The 26099-nt window shown below is 36.4% G+C and overlaps 1 protein-coding gene across 4 annotated transcripts in view; it reads left to right on the top strand.

Moving 5' to 3' along the window:
- The window catches only part of RBBP8 (RB binding protein 8, endonuclease), a 77823-nt gene that overhangs the window by 10088 nt on the left and 41636 nt on the right, over positions 1–26099 (top strand). Inside the window, exons 2-5 of one of the 4 annotated variants that reach the window (XM_005697052.3) lie at positions 7468–7570; positions 11056–11261; positions 22806–22848; positions 25814–25909. In XM_005697052.3, coding sequence (XP_005697109.1) covers positions 11153–11261; positions 22806–22848; positions 25814–25909 — 248 coding nt within the window. In that variant the 5' untranslated portion in view covers positions 7468–7570; positions 11056–11152. Of the gene's footprint in view, positions 1–7467; positions 7571–8046; positions 8185–8461; positions 8682–11055; positions 11262–22805; positions 22849–25813; positions 25910–26099 lie in introns of those variants that run through there. The other 3 variants (XM_005697051.3, XM_005697053.3, XM_005697054.3) reach the window with 3 other exon arrangements.

The raw sequence follows: 26099 nt of genomic DNA, 5'->3' as shown, positions 1-26099 counted from the left end.
GATAGATCTGTATATAGTTGAGAAGGAAATATTCCTGCCAACAAAAGGGTCATTTGAATCTTCCCTTTTTTATTATGCTACATTTCAAATTCCCTAAACCTTCTGACCATTTGACTTATCACTCAACTCAAACCAGGATATTTTTTAGAGTAAATGGGAGCCCTGTTAATAGCTAAGCCAGAAGAATAGACATTAACCAGAACTGTTGATGGTAAGCCAGGCATATGAGCATTGTATATAAGAAGTGTACTAGATTTGGGAAGAGGAATTATATCTATCCTAAATAGCCTGCAAAACCAAATTGTTTTAAAGGGTGAGAAGTGAATTAAAACATAATTTAATTTCACTTTTCATTTATAATAGTTCATATTATAACTTAAGTAAAATTGAAAAGTATTGGCTAAAACTGAAGGTCTCTGAGAGCTGAATTTTGAACATAAAACATTTTTGGAATGGTAACAATCAAAGCTTCCTTAACCTAAGACTAACATATGGATTAAGAAAAGGAAAAGGTCATTATTTTTTAAAAAGTCTATTTTTCTCAAACATAGTTAGAATAGGGAAAATACGGAGGGGGGGGAAGTCAGCCAGTGTGTTTGAAGACATAGCTATAATTTGTGAGGCATGAACACACATTAAAGGTCACAACTATTTGCCATCAGTGCATAAATTCACCAGTTTACTGATGGAAAAACCATTATTTAATATGTGAATCATTATATTTTTAAGTGGACAAAGCAATGACTATTAAATGTGCTTGCTTTTGTGAACCTATCAAGGAATGCTTTAATTAATAGACTACAAGTGTTAGTGATTTGTTCCTACAGTTCATAGTATTTTCCACTTACATTACTGTAAATAAATATTGTTCCCACAGCTGCCATCATGGTAGCATTATTCACATATATATGTTATATATGTATATATATATTTGTATTTTTATCATCATAAACTTTCCATAAATATATGTATATATATGTGTATACATTATACATATATATATGTGTGTGTATATATATATCCACACACAGAACACTGTTGTATAGAATGACACCTGCTGAATTAAAATATTAGTTTTTCAAGATTCTGAAAATACAATGCATCTTAATTATGACCTCTACAGATCACCCTACAGTCTTAGTGATCACTCTTAAATTCTTTTATCATTTCTGTAGCAGTTGAGCTCTGAGGTTCTTACAAATGTCAGTGTTACAAAAAGGGTCTAAGGCTTATTCAACAAAATTTCTGGACTTTATAAATCCGTATGCAGAGATATAAAATATTGCCCAAGCAGCCACTATATAGAAACAGATGAGCTGGAGGAAAAAGACACCCCTTTCCATTAACAATAAATCACTTTGCAATACCAGATCATAAACATTCTTGATCAGCCCACCATCATTTAAACCTATGCCAACAGGCAAACACACGGTATACTGTATAAGACTATCAAGTATAAAGAGATAGTTCCAAAATTGGGAAAATTATGTATTTAATAAAACTTTGCCCATTGCTGATGTGAAATGAAGTAGCTAAGTACTTAAAAGCACAAACAACTTTAATAGCTTATAATGGGAAATGAAGACGCTCTATGTAGCCACAGTGATAATCAAAATAAATAAAGCTTCTTTATCAAAATAAAGTTGGAAGTTGGCTAGACTAATGAAGCTAATTTTTATAATTAGAAAGCAAAATAATCAAAATAATAATAATAATCAAAACTATCAAAATAAAAACCATGATACTGACATCCTCCATGAATGTTAAATATATCTTTAAAACAATTATAAAACTGCTCAACCTAACTGGAATCTTGGCACCATCCACTCAAATCATAAAACATTTCGGCACTTGGGGCAAGATCACTAATTGATGTATACCCCTTCCCCAAAACAACACTTAATAATTACTGTAAACAACTTTTAAAAAATTAAATCAAGTGTTCATTTAGGTTGACATAAATTTTGACAGTTAACATAATTTTCTATTATGTTAATACTTCTCTCCCCTCTTATCTCTTTTATTATACTTAACCTCATTATTTTTATCTCTCTCTGTCTTATTATCTCCTTTGTTTTGCTCTTAAAATAGTTCTGACTCTAGGGATACAGCTCACCCCTAGTATTGTGTGTTCATGTTAGAAGTGCTGGACTTTATTGTAAACAATCATAACGGGTTTAATCACTAAATTTTTTGCCTGAGGATACAGGCCTCAGTGCTGGGAGGGGAGGAGAACATTATGTATAGAGAGGGAGAAGAGATGGGAAACAGCCAGCACAAATAGCAGAAACAGACTATGAATCAGTTCCATCCTGAGTCACCAGGTAAACCATGGAACCTCATTTGTTCATTATATATGATAGTCTTGGGCTGTCCAATATGGTAGCCACTAGTCACACGTGGCTTTGATCACTTGGAATGTGGCTAACCCAAATTAAATGTCCTATAACAGTAAAAGACACATCAGGTTTTGAAGACTCAAATTAATGAAGAAAATTAATGTAAAAGGTCTCATTGATAAATGTGTACATGGATTGCATGCTGAAATAATATTTTAGACAAACTAGGTTAAACAAAATATATTAAGTTAATCTCACCTGCTGTGATTTACCTTTCTAAATGTGGCTATTAGAAAATTTAAAATCATATATGTGGCTTTATTAGATAGTGTTGTGCTAAGACTGGAGAAGGGATAGGCTACCCACTCCAGTATTCATGAGCTTCTCTGGTGGCTCAGATGGTAAAGAATGCAATTGCAATGTGGAAGACGTGGGTTTGATCCTTGGGTTGGGAAGATTCCCTGGAAGAGGTCATGGCAACCAACTCCTGTATTCTTGCCTGGAGAATCCCCAAGGACAGAGGAGCCTGGTGGGCTATATAGTCCCTGGGGTCACAAAGAGTTGGACACAACTGAGCAACTAAGCACACACACACACACACACACACACACACACAAGACTCTCTGGTAAGAACTAGGAATACTGAGAAGAATAAAGAAAGCACAGTCTCTGCTGTCAAGGAACCCCTTGGAGTCTAGTTGGGTAAAAGCTGTGAAAATAATTACAATATAATGTCATTAAATGCAGTGATAAAACACATACAAAGAGGAGTATGGGAGAATGAGGAGGGCTATTTAAGGAAGAAGGTAGGAAGGAGCAGCAATGAGAGACCTTATAAGGTAGTCTCCTGGAAGCTGCACTGCCTGAGCTAAGTCTTAAAGGCTACATAGAAATATAAAGTATCTGGGTGGAGGTCATTTCAGGAGAAGAGGGTTATATGAGCCAAGACAAAGAAATAGCAAGGAGCTGGAAGGAGGAATATAAGCAGTCTTCCTAGTTGGACGGCATCACCGACTCAATGGACGTGAATCTGAGCAAACACCGGGAGATAGTGAAGGACAAGGAAGCCTGGTGTGCTGCAGTCCATGGGGTCATACACAGTCAGACACAACTTAGCAACTGAACAACAACAACCTGTTTTAGAGGGAAAGGATGATGTGGTGGTTAGAGGTGCAAGGTTAAGAGGGACTTCTTTGACATTTTTTTAAATTGTCAATTTTTTTAAATATTTATTATTTATTTATTTGGTTATGTTGGGTCTTAGTTGCGGCACTTAAGATCTTCAATTCTTGTTGAAGCATGTGGGAACTATTTCCCTGACCAGGGATTGAACCTAGGCCCCCTGAACTACAAGCATGGAGTCTTAGCCACTGGACCACCAGGGAAGTCCCCAGGGATTGAATTTTAATCTTTAGGTAATGGGGAGTTTCTGAAGGGTTTTAAGCAAGGGAGTGCCAAGATCAGAAACAATAGTTGGGTTCTCTGGCAGCTGTGTGGAAACTACATTTAGGAGCAAGATTGGAAGCATGGTCTAGGTAAGAAATATCAGAGCCCAAGCTAGGGCAATAAGAGTGAGGAGGAAAGGAAAACACTAGTTCAGAACTCTATGTAGAAGATAACATCAGTAGAATACAGTAATTGACCTGTCCTGATTCCATAGAAAGGGAGTTGCTTTTATTCTAAAGTGATGGAAAGACCTTGGAATGTCTTAAGCAGGGGAGTGTCATGTTCTGACTTAGGTTTTAAAGAATCATTCTGACTGCTATTGCTGAATACACTGTAAAGGGAAAACAGTGTAAGTAGAAAGATAGTTGATTTTTTTTTTTTAAAGGAAGGCTATCGCTGCACAGGTGGCTCAGTCATCAAGAATCCACCTGCAATACAGGTAGGTTCAATCCCTGAGTCAGGAAGATCCCCTGGAGAAGGGCATGGCAACCCACTCCAGGATTCTTGCCTGAGATATCCCATGGACAGAGGAACCTGGCAGGTTATAGTCCTTGGGGTCACAGAGTCAGACATGAGTTAGCAACTGAGCATGTATTGCTTCAGAAAATGCTTGATTTGATGGTGGAGAGACCCAGATTGGGTACAGACAAGGTGATGAGAAGCAATTGGATTAGGGTTGCAATTTCACTGCAAAATGGTATTGCCTAATTCAGAGTTGAGAAAAGAAAAGGAAAGTTCAGGAAGATCACACTTGTAGAGACTTGTTTAACCAGGAGGTGAAGATGTTAGTTGAGAGTGAGTACTCTGTAGAGGCTTGAGGAAAACAGTGAAGGTTTGGAAGACAGCAAAGGAAACAGAAGGAACTGAATAAAGGCTACTGAATAAAGAGATTAACTGGTGCCCTATATGAGGTCTAAAACCATGTAATTTTAGTGATGTCAGTCTAATCTGTTATGTGATTTTTCCTTCACAACCCTCAGCTACCCAGCTATAGGAGTTAAGCAGATTGTAGAATGAATCAAAAGAGTTTCAGTTGTAAAACGGCTTGAGTTAGATGACTCCAGGGTTTCCCTGGTGGCTCATTGATAAAGAATCCACCTGTAATGCAGGAAATACAGGTTGCATCTCTGGAAGATCCCCTGGAGGAGGAAATGGCAACCTGCTCCAGTATTCTTGCCTGAGAAATCCCATGGACAGAAGAGCCTGGCAGGCTACAGTCCTTAGGAGTCCTTGCAGAGTCAGACACGACTTAGCAACTGAGCACACATGCAGATGACTTCAAAATCTATAGTTTCAAAAGTGCACACTTCTAAGAATCCTAGAGTTTTTAATGCATGATTTTTCTTATTTCGATTAAATGTACATATACGATTTAACCACTTTCAGTTCAGTTCAGTCACTCAGTCGTGTCCGACTCTTTGCGACCCCTTTATGCACATTAAAAATCAAGCATCCTAAGGGCCTCTAATAGGTTATACATAAACTAGGAGAGATGGGAATACCAGACCACCTAACCTGCCTCTTGAGAAATCTGTATGCAGGTCAGGAAGCAACAGTTAGAACTGCACATGGAAGAACAGACTGGTTCCAAATAGGAAAAGGAGTACGTCAAGGCTGTATATTGTCACCCTGCTTATTTAACTTCTATGCAGAGTAGAGTACATCATGAGAAATGCTGGGCTGGAAGAAACACAAGCTGGAATCAAGATTGCCGGGAGAAATATCAATAACCTCAGGTATGCAGATGACACCACCCTTATGGCAGAAATGAAAGCCTCTTGATGAAAGTGAAAGAGGAGAGGGAAAAAGTTGGCTTAAAGCTCAACATTCAGAAAACGAAGATCATGGCATCTGGTCCCATCACTACATGGGAAATAGATGGGGAAACAGTGGAAACAGTGGCAGACTTTATTTCTTGGGGCTCCAAAATCACTGCAGCTGGTGATTGCAGCCATGAAATTAAAAGACGCTTACTCCTTGGAAGAAAAGTTATGACCAACCTAGATAGTATATTCAAAAGCAGAGACTACTTTGCCGACTAAGGTCCTTCTAGTCAAGGCTATGGTTTTTCCTGTGGTCATGTATGAATGTGAGAGTTGGACTGTGAAGAAGGCTGAGCGCCGAAGAATTGATGCTTTTGAAGTGTGGTGTTGGAGAAGACTCTTGAGAGTCCCTTGGACTGCAAAGAGATCCAACCAGGCCATTCTGAAGGAGATCAACCCTGGGATTTCTTTGGAAGGAATGATGCTAAAGCTGAAACTCCAGTACTTTGGCCACCTCATGTGAAGACTTGACTCATTGGAAAAGACTCTGATGCTGGGATAGATTGGGGGCAGGAGGAGAAGGGGACGACAGAGGATGAGATGGCTGGATGGCATCACGGACTCGATGGACGTGAGTCTGAGTAAACTCCGGGAGATGGTGATGGACAGGGAGGCCTGGCGTGCTGCGATTCATGGGGTCGCAAAGAGTCGGACACGACTGAGCGACTGAACTGAACTGAACTGAACTGAACTGAGGAAGTTAAACTCCCAGACCTCAAGGGGGCAGTGCTGGGCATGAGGTCGCTAGACTCCTAATTTCTGTTGCTCTGGGTGGAAGCAGTCTGATCGGTCTTAAAATAGGTAATACAAGTATTCATTTCCCAGGTACCCAATAAGCTTGGAAAGCATTGTTCTAAGTTATAAAATTTGTGAAACGCAAATACTACAAAGAGTTCAAATATCTGCTTCTCTGTTAAAGAAGTTTTCTCAGAGATCTTCAAGATTTCGTAATTTATTCCACCACGTGGGTCTTAAAGCTCCTTATTGGAGGCAAAGATCTAGCGTATGCCCACTGTTTCCACTGTTAAAGAGATTATCCTAAAATTCCATACTGAGAATCTAAGGATTTTGAATGGATTCAAAGATACTCTCTGCTTAAATAAAAAGAGGAATCCCTCAACGGATGCCCAATTCATTCATATTTACACGGAGATTGCCTCTCTGGCAGGTACTGAGTTAGTTTCTGGTGATTAAAAAAAAAGTGAACAGGATGTGGTTTTGATCTTAGGAAGCTTAAGAGTCTGGTGGAGAGACAGAATTAAATAATGAAAACTGTAATAAGTGTCAGTAGTACAGGGTGTTTTAAGAGGATCTAATCAAAAAGATTCAAACAAGATAAAATTTGGAAATGAATGAGAGTTGCTTTAGCAGGGTAATTAATGAATGTTCAGCAGCCCCAACAGCATTTGCTAGTATGGTACAGAAACGTCCTGTTATGCTCACTCGCAAGGAGTAAGCTGCGATATTCACCCCTTAAGACTGGGAAAGAATGGGAAAATTACCTTTACATTTTATACCTATGATTTCCTAAATACAACTTTTTTTTTTTTTTAAACAACTTAACTTTTTAAAGTTTATGATGTTATCCTCTGTGTTCCTCCCAGGTCTTATAAGTATTAAAGTATTTAGTTTAAAAGATATTGTGATTCTTGTCTATTCTGCTTATTTTCTTCACCTTTATTTACAGAATTTCTGATACTAAAAACGCTTCTTTTGGAAACCAAAATAATTAGGAAAACATACTAACAATTTCAGTGTTTACAAACAAGCACCGACAGAAAACGTCGACTTAAAAAGATTATCTAACAGCATGTTGTTCCAGTACACAATGCGGAGCTTCTGATTCCGTCTCATTGCAGGTTCGTCAGAAACCGTCTTGAACTTGAGCATAATATACACAGCGTTTATTTTGCTACACAGCCTCGCCACCCAGTCCTGTCACGTCGCATCACTAGACTATAGGTAAGAGCTACGTGGCGGAGAGCGACGTTAGACTGATACATGTCCCTTAACTCAATTATCTTTAACTTTCCATTTGGTACAGGCCACTCAAACATGCTTTCCCAGAAATGGGCTTAAGTCCGACACATATGAAATGCCTCAGGAGAACTCGAAGCTCCGCAGTCAGAACAGCTTTCCCCGGGGTATCTCAAAATCGCTGTGGCGGCCGCCAGCTCTCGGAGCCCCTTCCGACCGCTCAGAGGCGGCGCCCCACCTCGCCAGTCACCGCCCACCGTGGTGGGACTGCTGGCCGACCCGCTCCCTGCCTCGGAGCGACGCCTCACACCGCCACGGGAGGAGGAGAAAGGGGCGTGACGTCGCGGGAACTCCCACGCGACGTTGCGTGACGTCACGCGAGGTCCGGGCGGGGCGAGCGGGGTTGGAAGCCCTCGGGCCCTCCCCCAGCCCGGGAAAGCGCGGGCTGCCCCGACGGGGCGGCTTGGCCGCCGCCGGTTTGGTAGGTTTAGTCAGGGAGCGAGGAGAAAAGCAAACGGCCGTCTCAGACTTTCCAGTCTCACAGCGTGTCTGCTTCCCAGCTGGGGGCTTTGGAGAATCTCGAGGCCGTCTTGTAAGCTGTGAGTAGCAGGAATCTTCTTTCCCCCGACCCAGAGCGCTGGGTCCTAGCGACTACTTCCGGTCCGCAGTTGCGGGCTGACCGAAGGCGTTTGGCCCCGGGGTGAGGATGGCTGTTTGGTCATCGGTCTGAGTCGAGGAGTGGGCTGGGGCAGGCCTAGACTCAGCGGGAGGTAGACCTGAGCGCTGACGGGGTACCGCTCGGTGCAGTTCTTGGGTCTCCTCACCAGCTGAGAGCTTGGCTGCCGGCGCGAGCCCGCCCCGCGCATGCGTCGACCTGCGCCCGGGTCGCCCCGCGCGGTCTGGGCGCCAGTCCGGTCGATTGCTTCAATGAGGGCGGCCCACCAGCTCGAACCGCGGGAGAAGCGGCTGATGGCTAAGGGTGCTGGGATGGGAGACTCTGGATCTCTGCTCTGCCCGCGAGAGGACGACTCAGAGTCCCTGTTCAGTGTGTTCAGAACCCTTGTGTGACCCGAGGCTCGGCTCTTACCTCACCTGTGTAAGCATATGCGTGATGTGACAGGAAAGAAATCTCTTGAGCACGTTCAGTGTGGTGGTTTATGATTTACACCGCAGCAGGATGCGTAGAAATGTGCTAAATGATTGCCGACCTTTCAGCCCAGAATGCAACTTGAGAGGAAAGATGCACATTTCTGAGAAATTGAAGGGCAACGTCGTGCCAATAAATAACGGTTCAATATCAAAAGAGATGCCAGCAATAAGTGCTAAGCTTGCAAACTAGAGTGGAGAGGGTTTTGTGATCCAGACTTTGCAGGTTTAGTATTGATACATTGTTATGTGCGGGGGGGGGCGGGGAAAACCACCTTTTTACTATCTCTGAAGATAGATATATTTATTAAAGGAAGTTTATTTTACACTATTGGCTTTAAACCATTTAATACTAAAATATACAATTTTAAATTGTTCATTAAAGTAACAAATATTGATTTGAACTTTTTATTAATAGAAGTAATTAGCTTACTTTTTTTTTTTTTTTTTTGGCTTCTTAGAAGTATTTTAGAATTCACTGACATCACAACTTGAGTTCCAGCCATGATGTAGCCTCATAGTGTGACCTTGGGCAAGTCATTTAATCTCTTAAACTTGTTTTCTTCAACTCTAAAATGAAATTAGTAATAGTGGCTATTTCATGCAGTTGCTCTGACGATTAGATGAAAAGAGAATAGAAAATGGCACACTCCATGGTATATGCTGTTGCTGCTGCTAAGTCGCTTCAGTCGTGTCCGACTCAGTGCGACCCCATAGACGGCAGCCCACCAGGCTCCCCCGTCCTCGGGATTCTCCAGGCGAGAATACTGGAGTGGGTTGCCATTTACTTCTCCAGTGGTATATAGTGAACGCTTAATAAATGGTGGCTTATATTGACGATAGAAGAGACCCATTGCTTTATCTTTTAGAACAGGCCTCTTTGAAGATAAAGCTGTATTAATTCAACGCACCCACTTTTAAAAACTTTATTATATAAATAATATAGTAATGCATTACTATAGTATAGTAATATTTGTAATACTTAATATGATGTATATTGTGTAAATAATAATAATATAATACACACTAGAGAAACACTAGAATTATGAAACCTTCATATACCTATCTGGTTGCCCAGCTTCAATAATTATGACAGTTCAACCCTTCTTGATTTATCTGTCCACCCAACATTTATTTATTTTCACTGGAGTATTTTAACACAAGTCCCAGTGAACCATCAGTTTACCTATAGAGACCACAGTATTTATCACTTTAATAGATAAAGAAAGGGCTTTCTTTTTAGCATGATCATCTTATTATCATAAACAAGAAAATTAAAAAAGTAACATCTAAAATCTAGTACTTGTTCATTTTCACTATCTTTAAAAAGTGTAGTTACGATTTTGGAAAGGCTTAATAAATGTATTTTTATTTCTTTAGTGCTTTATAGTTTACCAAGTGACTCTGCACATATATTGCTCCCTTTGGAAATGGCCATTGCTTATCTTAGCCTCTTCATCAGAGACAAGAAATAGCAAGAGACACTTAAATCTATTTGGGTACTTGTTAGCAATGGTAAGGCATTGGCTAAGGAGCCAGATGTGAGGTTTAATAGACTTGTTAATCATTTAATTTTTTTTAGTAGTAACTAGTTAATGGTTTCAGTGTAAGAACACATACTAAAATATTTATTAATTCACTTGAACTTCCTAATAGCCTTTGGCTTCCTTCAGGGGTTACACAAATAATGATCCTTCACTTTTACTCTGAGAGGCACAAAATAACTTTTCCCTAGTTGCTTTATTATTAGTTGTTTTTGTCTCCATAGATCTTTGCTGTGTTTCTTGTTCATGGATTTCTCTTATGAAAAAGCTGTTCAAATACTTGCATTATGTCAGTCATCTTTCTTGCTCTTTTACAATGTATGTGTGTGTCTAGATGTGAATGCCTAAGTCAAGAATACTTCAGAATGCTTTCCAGTTTTTGGTTCAAAATGTTGTATTCCCTATCAGCTCAGAAGTTTAAAAAGCAATAAATTCTTTAAGAATGGTCAATTGGTTCTGACCATGAATGATTACAAACCTCTCTATGTAAGAGTCCTTTCAATATAACACAATGTAGGTAATTTCTTCCTTTTTGGCAAAATAAGAAAAAATTCACCTGAAAAAAATGTGTGTGACTTAAGGCCAGATAACTGAAATTGGGACTTTTCTCTCCATAATCATCTTTTTTTCCTAACTTCTGCCTCCTCAAATTCTAAAGTGATTGATCATAGGTTAAGAAAGAAAACTTGAGTATAGCTGGGCTGAGCTTGAAGTCATCCTGTTTTCAAATTACATAAAGATAAATGTAGAATTCATTTATGTTGTAATCTGTTGTTTCAGATATTTCAACTGGCTAAAGGCAACTTCAGACTTATATAATGTAACAGAAAAGGTCAGGAAACATTAACCAGTAGAAGCGTGGAGCATATTAAGCAAGATGAACCTCTCAGGAAGCAGTTGTGGAAGCCCTAGTTCTGCAGATGTATCTAATGATTTCAAGGATCTTTGGACAAAACTGAAGGAGTATCATGATAAGGAAGTACAAGGTAATTTTTTTTCTTAAATACCTATAGCATTATTCTGCTGAGACCTAGTAGTAATAACTAGTCTGTGTGACAGTTCAAAGATCTCCTTCTTAAGGGACCTTTACTGTTGTAATTTTGGGGGATTCATATTCATGGCTGAGTTGTTGCATTCTGACTACAGATAGTACCATAGGCTGTAGCTCTTGCACAACTTGTAGTACTTGTGTTAATGTGTATGGCGTGGTGGAAGGCACATAGAAATGGTTGATTGAACATCTTTATTTGAATTCTGATTTCATTTATCTACATGCTCTGTGATCTCAGCCAAGTTATATAACTGCTACAGTTAATTTTCTTCTGTGAATTTATTTACAGGATTTTTTTTATACACTTCTTAAGTTCAACAAACATTGAGAATTTGTTTCTCAGTGCTTGGGTTTGCCACCAAGCCCTGTGATCCAAAAATAAATAGCAGTTTGCCTTCAGAGAGCCTGCATTTTGGTAGAGATAAAGTCATATGAACAGATAATTACAGTGTAATAAGAACTAAAACATTTATATGAAATGTAGTGAGCTTACGGACGATTGAGCTGTTGTGGTTGGATAAGTATATAAATATTATATGTGATTGTTAAAATGTACTATGAAAGCTGATCTCGTTTGATATTAAACCTTAGTATACCTATCTAATTCTGTGACTTTAATGTAATACATTTGTCCCATGTGTGGAAATGCTTTGTTCTACATGTTTTTCTTGATTACATGTTGCCACCGTAGGTTTGCTAATACAGTGCTTTGTAAGTCACATAGCTTTTTCTTTTTTTAACTGAAGTATATTTAATTTACAGTTGTGTTTTTTAAGTGTACAGCACAGTGATTCAGTTATACGTAAATATGTGTTCTTTTTCAGGTTCTTTCCCATTATAGTTTATTATAAAATGTTACTCACCTGTGCTACACAGTAGGTCCTTGTTGTTTACCTGTTTATGGTATATATAGTAATGTGTATGTGTTAATCCTGAACTGTTAATTTATCTCACCCCATCCATCCCCTTTGGTAACCATAAGGTTGTTATTTGTGTCCGTGACTCTCTTTCTGTTTTGTATCTATATCATTTTTTTAGATTCAAATATAAGTGATATGATATTTGTCCTTTTCTGACTTATTTCGCTTAATATGATACTCTCTAGGTCCATCCATGTTGCTGTAAATGGCACTGTTTGATTCTTTTTTTATAACTGAGTAATATTTCATTGTATATCTGTACCACATCATCTTTAACCATTCATCTGTCAGTGAACACTAGATGCTTCCATATCTTGAGTATTGTAAATAGTGCTGCTGTGAACATTGGGATGTATGTATCTTTTCAAATTAGTTTTCTCCTGCTGTATGCCCAGGAGTTGGATTGCAGGATCATATGATAACTCTTTTTTTAGTTTTTTAAGAAAACTCCATACTCTTTTTATTTCCCTAATGATTAGTAATGTTGTCTTTTCATGCTTATTGGCTATATTATCTTTTCCTGTTTATTGGCTATTTGTGTACATTTGAAAAAATGTCTGTTCAAATTTTTTGCCTATTTTTTAATCAGATTGGGTTTTTTTGTAGTTGAGTTGTAGAAGTTCTTTGTATATTTTGGATATTAATCTCTTATCTGATGCGTGATTTGCAAATATTTTCTGCCATTCTGTGAGTTGCTTCTTCACTCTGTCAGTCATGTCCTGTGATACACAGAAGTTTTAACTTTTGGTAGAGTCTAAATTATCTACTTTTTTAATTTGTTGCCTATACTTTTGTTCCAAGAAATCATTGCCAAATCCATTGCCATTAAGCTTTTCCCTTGTGCTTTCTCCTAAGAGTTTTACAGTTTTAGCTTTTATGTCTAGGTCCTTGATCCATTTGAGTTAAGGTTTGTATTTAGTGTAATATAAGAGTCTAACTTCCTTCTTTTGCTTGTGAATATGCCACTTGCCCAGCACCATGTGTTGAAAAGACTGTCCTTTCCTCTTTGAATGGTTTTGGAACCCTTCTCAAAAACCATTTCATCATATCTGCAAGAGTTTATTTCTGGGTTGTATTCTAATTGGTCTATATGTCTATCCTTATGCCAGTACCACATTGTTCTAATTATTGTAGCTTTTTATTTTGTTTTGAAGTCAAGAAATATGTGGTGTCCAGCCTTGTTCTTTTTCAAGATTGTTGTGGTTATTTGGAGTCCCTTGAGATTTCATATGAATTTTAGGACAGATTTTTCTAGTTCTGCAAAAAAAATCATTGGGATTTCAATACAGATTACATTGTATCTGTAGATCACATTGAGTAGTGTTGACATCTTAACAATGTTAAGTCTTCTGTTCCACAAACATAAGATGTCTTACCTTTTTAAAATTTCTTCTAGCAGTGTTTTGTAGTTTTCATCATACAAGTCTCATCTCCTTAGTTAAGCTTATTCCTTAATTTTGTATTGGATGCTTTTGGATGCTACCGTAAATGGAATTTTCTTGATCACCTTTTCAAATTGCTCATTGTTAATATAAAGAAACACCACTGATGTTTTTTATTATTATTACTTTTTTACTTTACAATATTGTATTGGTTTTGCCATACATCAACATGAATCCACCATGGGTGTACACGTGTTCCCAATCCTGAACACCCCTCCCACCTCCCTCCCTGTACCATCCCTCTGGGTCATCCCAGTGCACCAGCCCCAAGCATCCTGTATCCTGCATCGAACCTGGACTGGCAGTTCGTTTCTCATATGATATTATACATGTTTCAATGCCATTCTCCCAAATCATCCCACCCTCTCCCTCTCCCACAGAGTCCAAAAGTCTGTTCTATACTTCTGTGTCTCTTTTGCTGTCTTGCATACAGGGTTATCGTTACCATCTTTCTAAATTCCATATATATGCATTAGTATACTGTATTGGTGTTTTTCTTTCTGGCTTACTTCCCTCTGTATAATCGGCTCCAGTTTCTCCATTGTGTATATGTACCACAGCTTTCTTATCCATTCATCTGCTGATGGACATTTAGGTTGCTCCATGTCCTGGCTGTTGTAAACAGTGCTGTGATGAACATTGGGGTACATGTGTCTCTTTCAATTCTGGTTTCCTTGGTGTGTATGCCCAGCAGTGGGATTGCTGGGTCATAAGGCAGTTCTATTTCCAGTTTTTAAAGGAATCTCCACACTGTTCTCCATAGTGGCTGTACTAGTTTGCATTCCCACCAACAGTGTAAGAGGGTTCCCTTTTCCCACACCCTCTCCAGCATTTATTGCTTGTAGACTTTTGGATCGTAGCCATTCTGACTGGCATGAAATGGTACCTCATTGTGATTTTGATTTGCATTTCTCTGATAATGAGTGATGTTGAGCATCTTTTCATGATGTATGTCTTCCTTGGAGAAATGTCTGTTTAGTTCTTTGGCCCATTTTCTGGTTGGGTTGTTTCTTTTTCTGAAATTGAGCTGCAGGAGTTGCTTGTATACTTTTGAGATTAGTTGTTTGTCAGTTGCTTCATTTGCTATTATTTTCTCCCATTCTGAAGGCTGTCTTTTCACCTTGCTTATAGTTTCCTTTGTTGTGCAGAAGCTTTTAATTTTAATTAGGTCCCATTTGTTTATTTTTGCTTTTATTTCCAATATTCTGGGAGGTGGGTCATAGAGGATCCTGCTGTGATTTATGTCGGAGAGTGTTTTGCCTATGTTCTCCTCTAGGAGTTTTATAGTTTCTGGTCTTAAATTTAGATCTTTAATCCATTTTGAGTTTATTTTTGTGTATGGTATTAGAAAGTGATCTAGTTTCATTCTTTTACAAGTGGTTGACCAGTTTTCCCAGCACCACTTGTTAGAGATTATCTTTAATCCATTGTATATTCATGCCTCCTTTGTCAAAGATAAGGTGCCCATAGGTGTGTGGATTTATCTCTGGGCTTTCTATTTTGTTCCATTGATCTATATTTCTGTCTTTGTGCCAGTACCATACTGTCTTGATGATTGTGGCTTTGTAGTAGAGCCTGAAGTCAGGCAGGTTGATTCCTCCAGTTCCATTCTTCTTTCTCAAGATTGCTTTGGCTATTCAAGATTTTTTGTATTTCCATACAAATTGTGAAATTATTTGTTCTAGCTCTGTGAAAAATACTGCTGGTAGCTTGATAGGGATTGCATTGAATCTATAGATTGCTTTGGGTAGTATACTCATTTTCACTATATCAATTCTTCCAATCCATGAACATGGTATATTTCTCCATCTGTTGCTGTCCTCTTTGATTTCTTTCACCAGTGTTTTATAGTTTTCTATATATAGGTCTTTAGTTTCTTTAGGTAGATGTTTTCCTAAGTATTTTTTTCTTTTTGTTGCAATGGTGAATGGAATTGTTTCCTTAATTTCTTTTTCTATTTTCTCATTATTAGTGTATAGGAATGCAAGGGATTTCTGTGTGTTGATTTTATATCCTGCAACTTTACTGTATTCATTGATTAGCTCTAGTAATTTTCTGGTGGAGTCTTTAGGGTTTTCTATGTAGAGGATCATGTCATCTCCAAACAGTGAGAGTTTTACTTCTTCCTTTCCAATTTGGATTCCTTTTATTTCTTTTTCTGCTCTGATTGCTGTGGCCAAAACTTCCAGAACTATGTTGAATAGTAGTGGTGAAAGTGGGCACCTTTTCTTGTTCCTGACTTTAAGGGAAATGCTTTCAGTTTTTCACCATTGAAGATAATGTTTGCTGTGGGTTTGTCATATATAGCTTTTATTATGTTGAGGTATGTTCCTTCTATTCCTGCTTTCTGGAGAGTTTTTATCATAAATGGATGTTGAATTTTCTCAAAGGTTTTCTCTGCATCTATTGAGATAATCATATGGCTTTTGTTTTTCAATTTATTAATGTAACACCACTGATTTTTGTGTGTTGACTTTGTATCCTACAACTTTACTAAAACTATTTCTTAATTATAGTTTTTAAATTCGTGGCTGAGGTAAACATTAAAAACTCTTTAATTTTATTATGAAAGGTTGGATTTTCAATACATCTCCCAGATCACTTGCATACTTTACTGCTCTGTTATGCTCATTCTTTGATAAATTATTCTGTTCTATGTTTCCTTTAAAGCTCTCTTTCAGCATATTAGGATTGCTGATGTAGTCTTGGTACATTAGTGTTCATTTAGAAATACGGGTATCAGTGGAGTTACTCTTGTTTGTGTTTTTTTTTATTATTATTTAAACTTTTTTTCTAAAATTGTCAAAGTACAAAATAAACAGTAAAAATTTAGCCCTGTCCTCCCCACACACTAAAGGTAACCACTTTTTATTACCTTTTGTGTTATTTTCTATTTTTTAAATTTGAATTTTAAGACTAATTTTAGGAAATATTACCCACTTACAGAAGTGAAGACAATTGTATAAAGAACTCCTGCTTACCCATCACTCAGCTTCAGCCAACATGGCCAGTCTTTAGCCATATTCCATTTGCATCTTTATCCCTCTTCTACTCAATTATGTTGAAGTTTCTGACATAATTTCATATATAAACATTTCAGTATATTCCAGTCATGTTCAACTTTACCCAGTTACCTAAAATGTCTGTTTATAGTTAGTTTGTTCTAATCTGTATCTAAAACATATCTCCATGTTGTATTTTATTAACATATCTACTGAAAAGTATAGTTTTAATTTATATTTCCCTTATGAGTGAAATTAAGCATCTTTGCTTACATTTGAGGGTGGTTTGCATTTCTTTTTAAGAACTGTTTATATACCTGATTATTGGATTGTTGGCCTCTTCCCTATCAATTGATAGGAGCTATTTATATCTGAGGCATGTTATTGACTTCAAATATTTAAAAATTTAGAAATTCAAATTTGTTGTTAATGATAAAGATCTGATTTTAAAGTGACTATGCTTGTGGTCATATGTCCAGGGACAAATATGAGTATTTTACATTAATTCTACTCTTCACTTGACTACACTATTTTCCCCCAGAAAATATAGTGTGAAATATTGAGGAAGGATTCTGAATTTTAGTACTGACTTGCTATTCATTCAGTGAGTAGTTACTGAATTATGTACTGGGAATCATAGCAGTTGCTGACAATATAACCATGAAGAAGATACAGTGGGTTTGGGGAGCATTGTATTAATTTCTCCTTAGGAAAATACTAATACAGTATAATTATATAATGAAGTGATAACAAAAATAAGCCAAATACAAGATAGTCTGTCTTGGTTACACTAATAATAACAATGAAATCAGCTGCATGAGCTTTTAAATCTGCAAAGGAATAACATCTCCCAACTTCTGTTGAAGAGCAGCTTTATCTTCCTCTTGGTTTATAATACTGTGACCCCACCATGCAAGTTTACCTGTAGGAACAACTTGAAGTTTAAACTATTATAGGAGCAGTACACTATATAAAAGCTTATTCTTTGTGACCTGGAGGTAAAACAAACATAGTATCTCCAAATGATTTAAATAGGACCAGATATACTTGAGTTTTTATTAAACATTTGATAGAGAATTAGCATTCTGCCATCTTCAAGCATAAGGTTAAATTCTTTATCCTTCAAATAATTACTTTCTGTTTTATAACTGCTTTTTAAGATCATTAAAATTTTATCATACAGAGTCCATATCTTACTCATATAGGTAAAAGTGCTTGGCACGTAGTAAGAAATTAGTAAATGGTATCTGAATGAATTGCATAGTTTATATCTGCATCAATGGAGCATTTTCTTGAACATAAGTTTTCAAAATCCTATAAGAGAATTCCTTGGTTCTCCAGTGGTTGGGACTCAGAGCTTGCACTGCCATGGCCTGGGTTTAGTCCCCGGTCAGGGAACTAAGATTCCACAAGCCTGTGGCATGGCCAAACAAAATTTCCATAAGATAATGAAAATATTAAAATTTTTTGTCTCTGAAACCCTGAAATACTTTACTACTCATTTACTTTAAATTTTTTATTTTTCGGTGATACTGTGAAAGCATCATTTTGTAAGAATGACAGTTGTCTGTTCTTTTCTAGTTTTAAGAGAAATGCATGTAGCTTATTGTATTCTTGTGATCTGTGTACATACTGTTTTATGTGTGACTTGTTTTTGCTGTTATTATTAACCAAACTGCTTGTTTTTCATGTGGCACATAATCATCACCATTTTAGAATTTTTATGCATACCCATTTAAAACTGGGACAGTTTTATTTTTTAGGCTCATAACAGGGATAAAATATTTGTTAGATTTCTTCATGTTTCTTGGTGTTTCAGGTTCTTCAGGAAACTGTGTTAATATCTGTGTTTTTATGAATCATTTCATACACATGATATATCAAACATCTAGCATTGGATATATGTTTGAGTTGAGAGAGGATAACTTCTGGCACATTTTAATATATTGATTAGGCAACTTTTACCAATTTCGAAATTACTTAAAGATTCTTAAAGATTTTAAATGATCAAGCACTATTTTTAAAAAATTAGTATTTGGGCTTCCCTGGTGGCTCAGATGGCAAAGAATCCACTTGCAATGTGGGAGACCTGGGTTCGATCCCTGGATTGGGAAGATCCCCTGGAAAAGGGCATGGCAACCCATTCTAGTATTCTTGCCTAGAGAATCCCATGGACATAGGACCCTGGCAGGCTGCTGTGCATGGTGTCACAAAGAGTCAGACATGACTGAGTGACTAAGCACACATATGTTATTTAAAAATATTTTGGTGGGGCCTGGCAAATTTGCTGAAAGGAAGACTCTTGACAGTCCCTTGTCAGTGTGTTCCACATAATTCCGTGTAAAATCAGGTCCTATAACTCTTATTATAACATCAAAGACATGCCTGAAGGATACTTTATTTTTTTGTTTGAAAGTAGAGGATCCATTTGGAGAAACCAGTGTAAGAGGCCACTTGAAAGACATCAAACATGGACTTGTCCAGACTTCGCAGGTTTTAAAGTATATACAGGAATCAAAATTGACTCATTACTTCTAAACCTTCATGTCCAGGTTAAAAAAAAAAGGAAAAGTTATTAATGTAATACTTGAGTTACATAATTTTTTTTAGATATGCATACAAACTTAAATACATTTGAATGCAGGGGTGTTTTGTTTTTTTTTTTACATTTTAAAATCCCTGTCAGTATCAGGTTTATTATTCTAAAAGCACAAGTTATAAGATGGAATTTAGAATATTTTTCAGAGTGCTACCATTTTAATAGTTTTTTGTCCATGCTACATTCTGTCATCAACATCTCATAATATTTTCTGTATCTGGTAAATATGGTAATCAGTTTCATAGAAAGTGAGGCAGATTTGTGAGGACAGAAGTGGATCCCTTTGAAGAAACGGAAAGTATGGAGGCTCTAATATGACAGGATAAATACGTCTTGATTCACTTTTGGATTGCTCCATTTATTTTCCCATGTTTCATCAAAAATTCCAAAAAGCTAAAATTCGTGTTAAGACTACACAAATTAGCAATGAAAGGAATGACAAGTAATTTTGGTCCATAACATCAGTGTCCTGTTCATTATTATGAAAAGCTAGTCATCAGGAAAATGCAAATCAAAGGGGCAATGAGACATCACCACATACATGTCAGAATGACTTATCATAAAGAACACAACAAATGTTGGTGAGGACGTAGAGAAAAGGGAGCTGTCACACACTGTTAGTGGGACTATAAATCAGTGCAGCTACTGTGGAAAACAGTATGAAGGTGTCTCAAAAATTTGAAAGTAGTGCTACCATGTGACCCAGCCATTTCATTCCTGGGTGTATATTTGAAAATAAAAACACTAATTTGGAAAGGTAAATGCACACCAGTGTTCACAGCAGTGTTATTTACCATCGCCAAGATACAGAAACAATGTAAGTATCCATCAGCAGATGAATGGATTAAGATGTGTGTAAATACACACACACACACAGTAGAATATTGCTCAGCCATGAAAAGAATGAAACGTTGCCATTTGCAGTAACATGGATTTGCTTAGAGGATATTATGCCAAGTGAGAGAAGTCAGACAGAGGGAGGCAAATACTGTATGGTATCACTTCTATGTGGAATCTAAAACATTAAACAAATGAGTGAATATGACAAAAAAAGATGCAGACCCACAGAATAAAGAACAAATTAGTGGTTACCCGTGGGGAGAGGTAAGAGAGGGTCAATATAAGATAAGGGATTAAGAGGTATAAACTATTAGGTATAAAATAAGCTACAAGTGTTTATTGTACAACACATGAAATACAGCCAATATATTATAGTAACTATAAATGGAGTATAATCTTTAAAAATTGGGAATCACCAATTATACACCTGTAACAACAACAAAGAACATAATATTGTACATCAACTATAATTCAGTTTAAAAAAGAATACTGTCATTAACTGTCACATGTATTATTTTCCATTTGTATTAACATAAATTCAATAAAATCTGCAAAAAATTAATTTATCCATTTTGATATAATTAAATCTTAAGAGTAAACTAAGCACACCTTAAAAGTGGCTGCATTTTATAAAGACAAATGTCTTTACTTTGGAGTTGAAATTGATTAGGCAGTTACCGAAATACTAATAGTAATGTTTTTGGTAGAAGTTTAATTATTTAAGCTATATGTAAAGCCACTATTTGTCAAGAAAAATATTATTAGACTTACAATTTATCATTCAAAACCATAAATAATTTGTTTTACAGTGACAGTATATACATAAATGGTTCTGGATAGCAAACAAAAATGAGTATAAATTAAGATTGCAATGACTTTGTTTATGACAAGTTGAATTCTTGCCTTATTTCTGAATTCTTACTTAAATTTGTTTCTTCTGTTATGTGAGTACACATGCGGGCCCTTAATTGTTTCGTTTTGTCCAAAATTCGTGTACACGTGGGTATTGGCCGTACAGTGCTTTCGGTCTTTGAGCACTGTTTTCTCATTAGGTGTCTCAGGTTTCCAGTGTTAACAATCCCAAATACTCTTTTGAACAGACTGCCTGTTCATACAGGAGCTGCCTTGTCGTATAGCCTCATTCCTTCCGATGGGTGTGGAGCAGGATTAAAGCACACTTTATAGGGGTTCTAATTGTGGATGCCTAATTGACTTGATGAATAGCAAATGCTAAAATTCAAACACACATACATACACATACAAACATAAACCTGCTTCAGGGCTGGTCTGCATGACAGAACAAATGCCTCGCAGGTGTTGAATGCTTATAAGATAAAAGAGTAGTCTTTCCATGTTTCCCAAGAATTTTCTTTTGAAGTTTTTAAGGATTTTCTATCTCATTGTTCCTTTTCATAAAATGGTTCATAGCAATAATCCATTTCATCTTGGGTGCTACTTTTCACTTCTAAAGGCAGACCCGAGTTTTAGAAGTCAGCCAAAATTAAATTTTCACACACTTTGGGGAGGGTAGAAGAAAGTGGAAAACTGCTGACTCTAGTCTTTGGCCTAGTGGGGTCACAAGTTCTTTTCTTAATTCTTCAAAAATGAGTTAAGGCTTTACTAAGTACTTTAAAAGTCTTCTGAGTAGTCATCATCACCTGAAAAAGAGGAAATCTTCCCCAGCTAGGGAACTAACTAGACAAATGGAGAAGACTTTTTGAAAATCAAAAGATCATACCAGTTTTTATTTTTAACATTAAAACATTTTTCCTTTTATTGTAATGCTTTACATTTTCACAGTATTCCAACTCTCTCAATACTTTTCCATAAATTTTCTTTATTTTGAACTTATTATAGATTCACACTGTATGTATACTTTTACCCAGTTTACCCCAGTGGTAATAACATCTTGTATGGGCTTCCTGTGTGGCTCAGTGGTAAAGAATCCACCTGCAATCCAGGAGACGCAAGAAACATGGTTCCATCCCTGGGTCAGGAAGATACCCTGGAGTAGGAAATGGCAACCCACTCGCATATCTTGCCTGGAAAGTCCCATGGACAGAGGAGCCTGGCAGGCTACAGTCCATGAGATGGCAAAGAGTCAGACATGACTGAGCACAGCACAGTAGCATAGGAAGTAGTTTTATATTTTGTTATCTGACTCAAAATTAGAAATACATATAACACATGTAATACATATCTTGAACTAGATACAGTAGTGCCTTTTGTTAAGTACCTTGTCAGCAGTTATGTTCCTAGTCCAGGACTTCCTGACACAGTCTGTTTTAATCCCAGAAGGTTTGAGCCTATATAAGCAGTATTGCTGTTAGCAAAATACATAGGTTATGCCAGAACATAAACCCTCATTCATAATGAACATCTAATTATATGCTTGCTCATGCTATTAGGAAGTAACTTTAGATGGAGAAAATTTCATTCTATTTGGCTGTCATACAATAGACTCGGAGCAACAATGTTGCAGATATTTTTTGACTTAAGGGTGCGAGTAAGGGAAGTATATTCTTCAGACTAATGGGACTTGGCTCATTGTTCAGAGACCAGACTCAAGTGATTTAATAGTGTGTCATTAGAGTCATAAAGAAACTTAGATTAACTGCTTTAGAAGTGATAAAATGTATAAATAAAATACTGTGGGTTTTTTTTTCTCTTTTTCAGGTTTACAAGTGAAAGTAACCAAACTGAAAAAGGAACGAATTTTGTAAGTATCAGTATATATAATACTGGTGTCTTATTTATAAGGTAACTGATATTGATGTCCTATTTGACCTACTTAGTGTGGACCTTGTATAGTTGACAGCAAGTTACTCAAAATTCTAAAGGAAAAAGAATAATAATTTATCAATAATTATAAGTAATAAGAGTATAGCTTTAGGTATTGTTTTGATATATTTATATTTTAATATAATTTTAATATATAATCTTTTTCCTTATACTTATTAAGATGGAAACTGATCTATATATCATTTTGATCTGTTAATGGCATTTTTTTTCTCACCTATGGTTAATACCTGTAATTTAAGATACTACAGATGGGGAGCAGAATAATTGTGGGATTTCTAACTCATAAGAAATGGAAACTAAATGGATATTTTGAGACCCCTTTTAACTAGTTTGAAATTCCCAGCAGTTCCCCTGAATTGTTTTGGTTATTAACCCCAGAATCAGACCTGATTTTCTAAGTCAGGAGCAGATTTTACTCCTGTTTTTTTAGAATGTCTACATTCAGAAATCTGAGACAGATGGCCTAGTAGAATATTATTATTCATGACAAAATTTAACATCATTGTGACTAATAATATTATACTTGTTCTACAATATATATACCAGTAGGTCTCATTTCTTTCATATTCCTGAATCTTCCAAGGCTTTAACCAGAAGCTGGAGTTACCAACTGCTCATCAAAACATGCCTCACTGTTTTTTCTATTATAATCTGAAATTGGAAATTGTGAAGTTTTCCATTACAACTAGAAAGTGATGTTTGGAAGATGACTTAGATACAGAAATATGAAATCATAAATTTTTAAAAGTTTTTTTTTAAGAATAATTTTATGATTCTTAATTAGTGGCACTTTTAAATAGTTTGCATGTTGAAAGTCAACATGTTCCTACCTTAAAGATGTCATTTTAAACTTTTAAATTTCAGGATGTGTATCTTGTTAGTTAGGATATATTTTTTATACAAGAGGTATTTCTCCACATGTCTAACCAAACAACCACATGAAAAACCTTAAATTTGTAAATGACTGTTGAATATTACTTTCTCAAAAGTCACCTATAACATTTCTAAATCTATGCTTTACTTCACTGTATGTTTCACAGTCATTTGATCTTAGCAGCCTTTTAATATATATTGTGATTACTCTGTGTCTTGCCTACCTCAGGTAGCTTGGGGTTACACATTTTGGAAGCATGGGTAAGTATGTAAATCCCTCTGAGTAATCAGAGAAGTAAAAGGATGCTTCATTTTTCAGAAGGCTAGGTCATTGCTTTGTGGGACCAGGAACTTGGATTTATCTGTGTTACCATACCTCCCTTACAAAGTATATTTTGCAGTAGACCACCATGGTACAGTAACAAGATCTCTGGTCTCCATATTGTTAGAACAGCTTTATTTGTAAAATATCTCAGTCCTTAGGAATTCCCACCTGGAAGAAGCAGTTGGAAAAGAAATCAATAACTATACTATATTTGTCTATCATGTAATTGCTTTAGGCCTGTGTTCTAATGTTAAGTTGTCTCTGTACATAGCTAATGCTTCTCTTTTACACAAATTCATTTACAAAATGATACATGTAGAAATGTTGACTGTTGAATTTTTGCTGAAGGCTTCCAAAATAGGATCAGTAAAAACCTAGTGCTGCTTCTGAATTAAATATATTTTCAAGAAGTATTGGAAGTTTTTTAATTACTAGTTTCAGCTATCTGTTACTTCCAAAATTTAGTATATATACATATGCTATCAGAACAATATTTGTTATATAGCAGGAAACCACTCTTAGATGTACTGGTTTGTCATTCAATATCAAATATTCCACCAATATTTAAGACATACCCTCATTGGTATCTGACATTTTGACTTAGTTGTTTTGCCCATGTGTTTTTTGCTCATACTACATTCATTAGCAATTTTGATACCATCATATGGACATCTCCTTTTTTGTCACCTTTATTTGATTTGATATTTTTGACCCTTTAGAGGTCTTGGGGAAAGTGTTTGAACCACTCTATTATATTGTATTTTCAGCTTCCACATCACACAGAATCCCAATTCAGTTTCTAATGGGTTTTCATAAAATAAATGCATATTTTATATATGTGGTTTTTTATTTTCTGAAGTGTAATGACAGAGGGGTAAAATATGGCACAGCCTTGGAAAATAACTAGATAGTCTACCAGAAGAAAATTTTAGATGTCTTTGTTTTTTCCTGACCATATCAAATAGAACTTATTAAATAGAACTTACTATTTGCCAGCACTGTTCTGCATGCTTTATATTCATTACTACTTACTCAGTCCTTGCAAATGCCTTATGAGGTAGATACTAATGTATCCACATTTTTGGGAGTACAGAGAGTTTAGATTACTTACACCAGGTCACAGAGTTGGTACCTGGCAGCTGAGATTCAAACCTAGGAGGCATCAGAATAGGGTTGGTTTGCATCTACTTCACAGTAGACCCTGGCTTAAAAGTAATATCAGGTAAAAGTTTAAGCAACACAAAACTTCGTAAAAACACAAAGTATCAATCCCTCATAGTTGGAATAGAAGCAATATAAGTAAAGTTACCTGCTATTTGTTTTGATAAATATATATAAAATAATAAAAATAACCAGTAAGTGTACAGTTTAATAGCAGTTTTGACTATGTTGAGTCAGTGTTGGCATCAGAATTCACTCTGTGTTCCAGCATTATGTAATGAATACCTGATGCTTAGGAAGATACTTCTATAGAACATAAAAATACTGCAGAGCAAATTCTAGTATAATTTGATCTCTGGTTAACAAAATATTCAAATCTCACCTTTTATGTTTGTTTTGATACAACAAATTCATAATATGTAAGTGGTGGGATCATGCTTTGGAGTTCTTAATGACAGAACAGTCTTGTTAAGAGTGTTTTTCCCTTAAAAAGGAAAAAAACAACTTACTGCTTGACTTTCAGAGATGCACAAAGACTAGAAGAATTCTTCACCAAAAATCAACAGCTGAGAGAGCAACAGAAAGTCCTTCATGAAACCATTAAAGTGTTAGAAGATCGGTGAGTCTGGTTCTTGGGTCCTTTTGAGTAAGAGGTGGTTTCCCTCTTAATAGAGAATATACATTGGTGTTCATTTGTAATCAGTTCTGAGGCTTAATTAAAGTGATCTTTTTTCCAACTTTAGGTCAACTTTGGATAAATAGCTTATGAAATTAAGGATATTCTCTTATAGGTTTGTTTTTTCATTAAT

The sequence above is a fragment of the Capra hircus genome, chromosome 24, assembly GCF_001704415.2.
Source record: "Capra hircus breed San Clemente chromosome 24, ASM170441v1, whole genome shotgun sequence".
Classification (NCBI taxonomy): domain Eukaryota; kingdom Metazoa; phylum Chordata; class Mammalia; order Artiodactyla; family Bovidae; genus Capra; species Capra hircus.
This window is presented reverse-complemented; position numbering and strand designations above follow the sequence as displayed.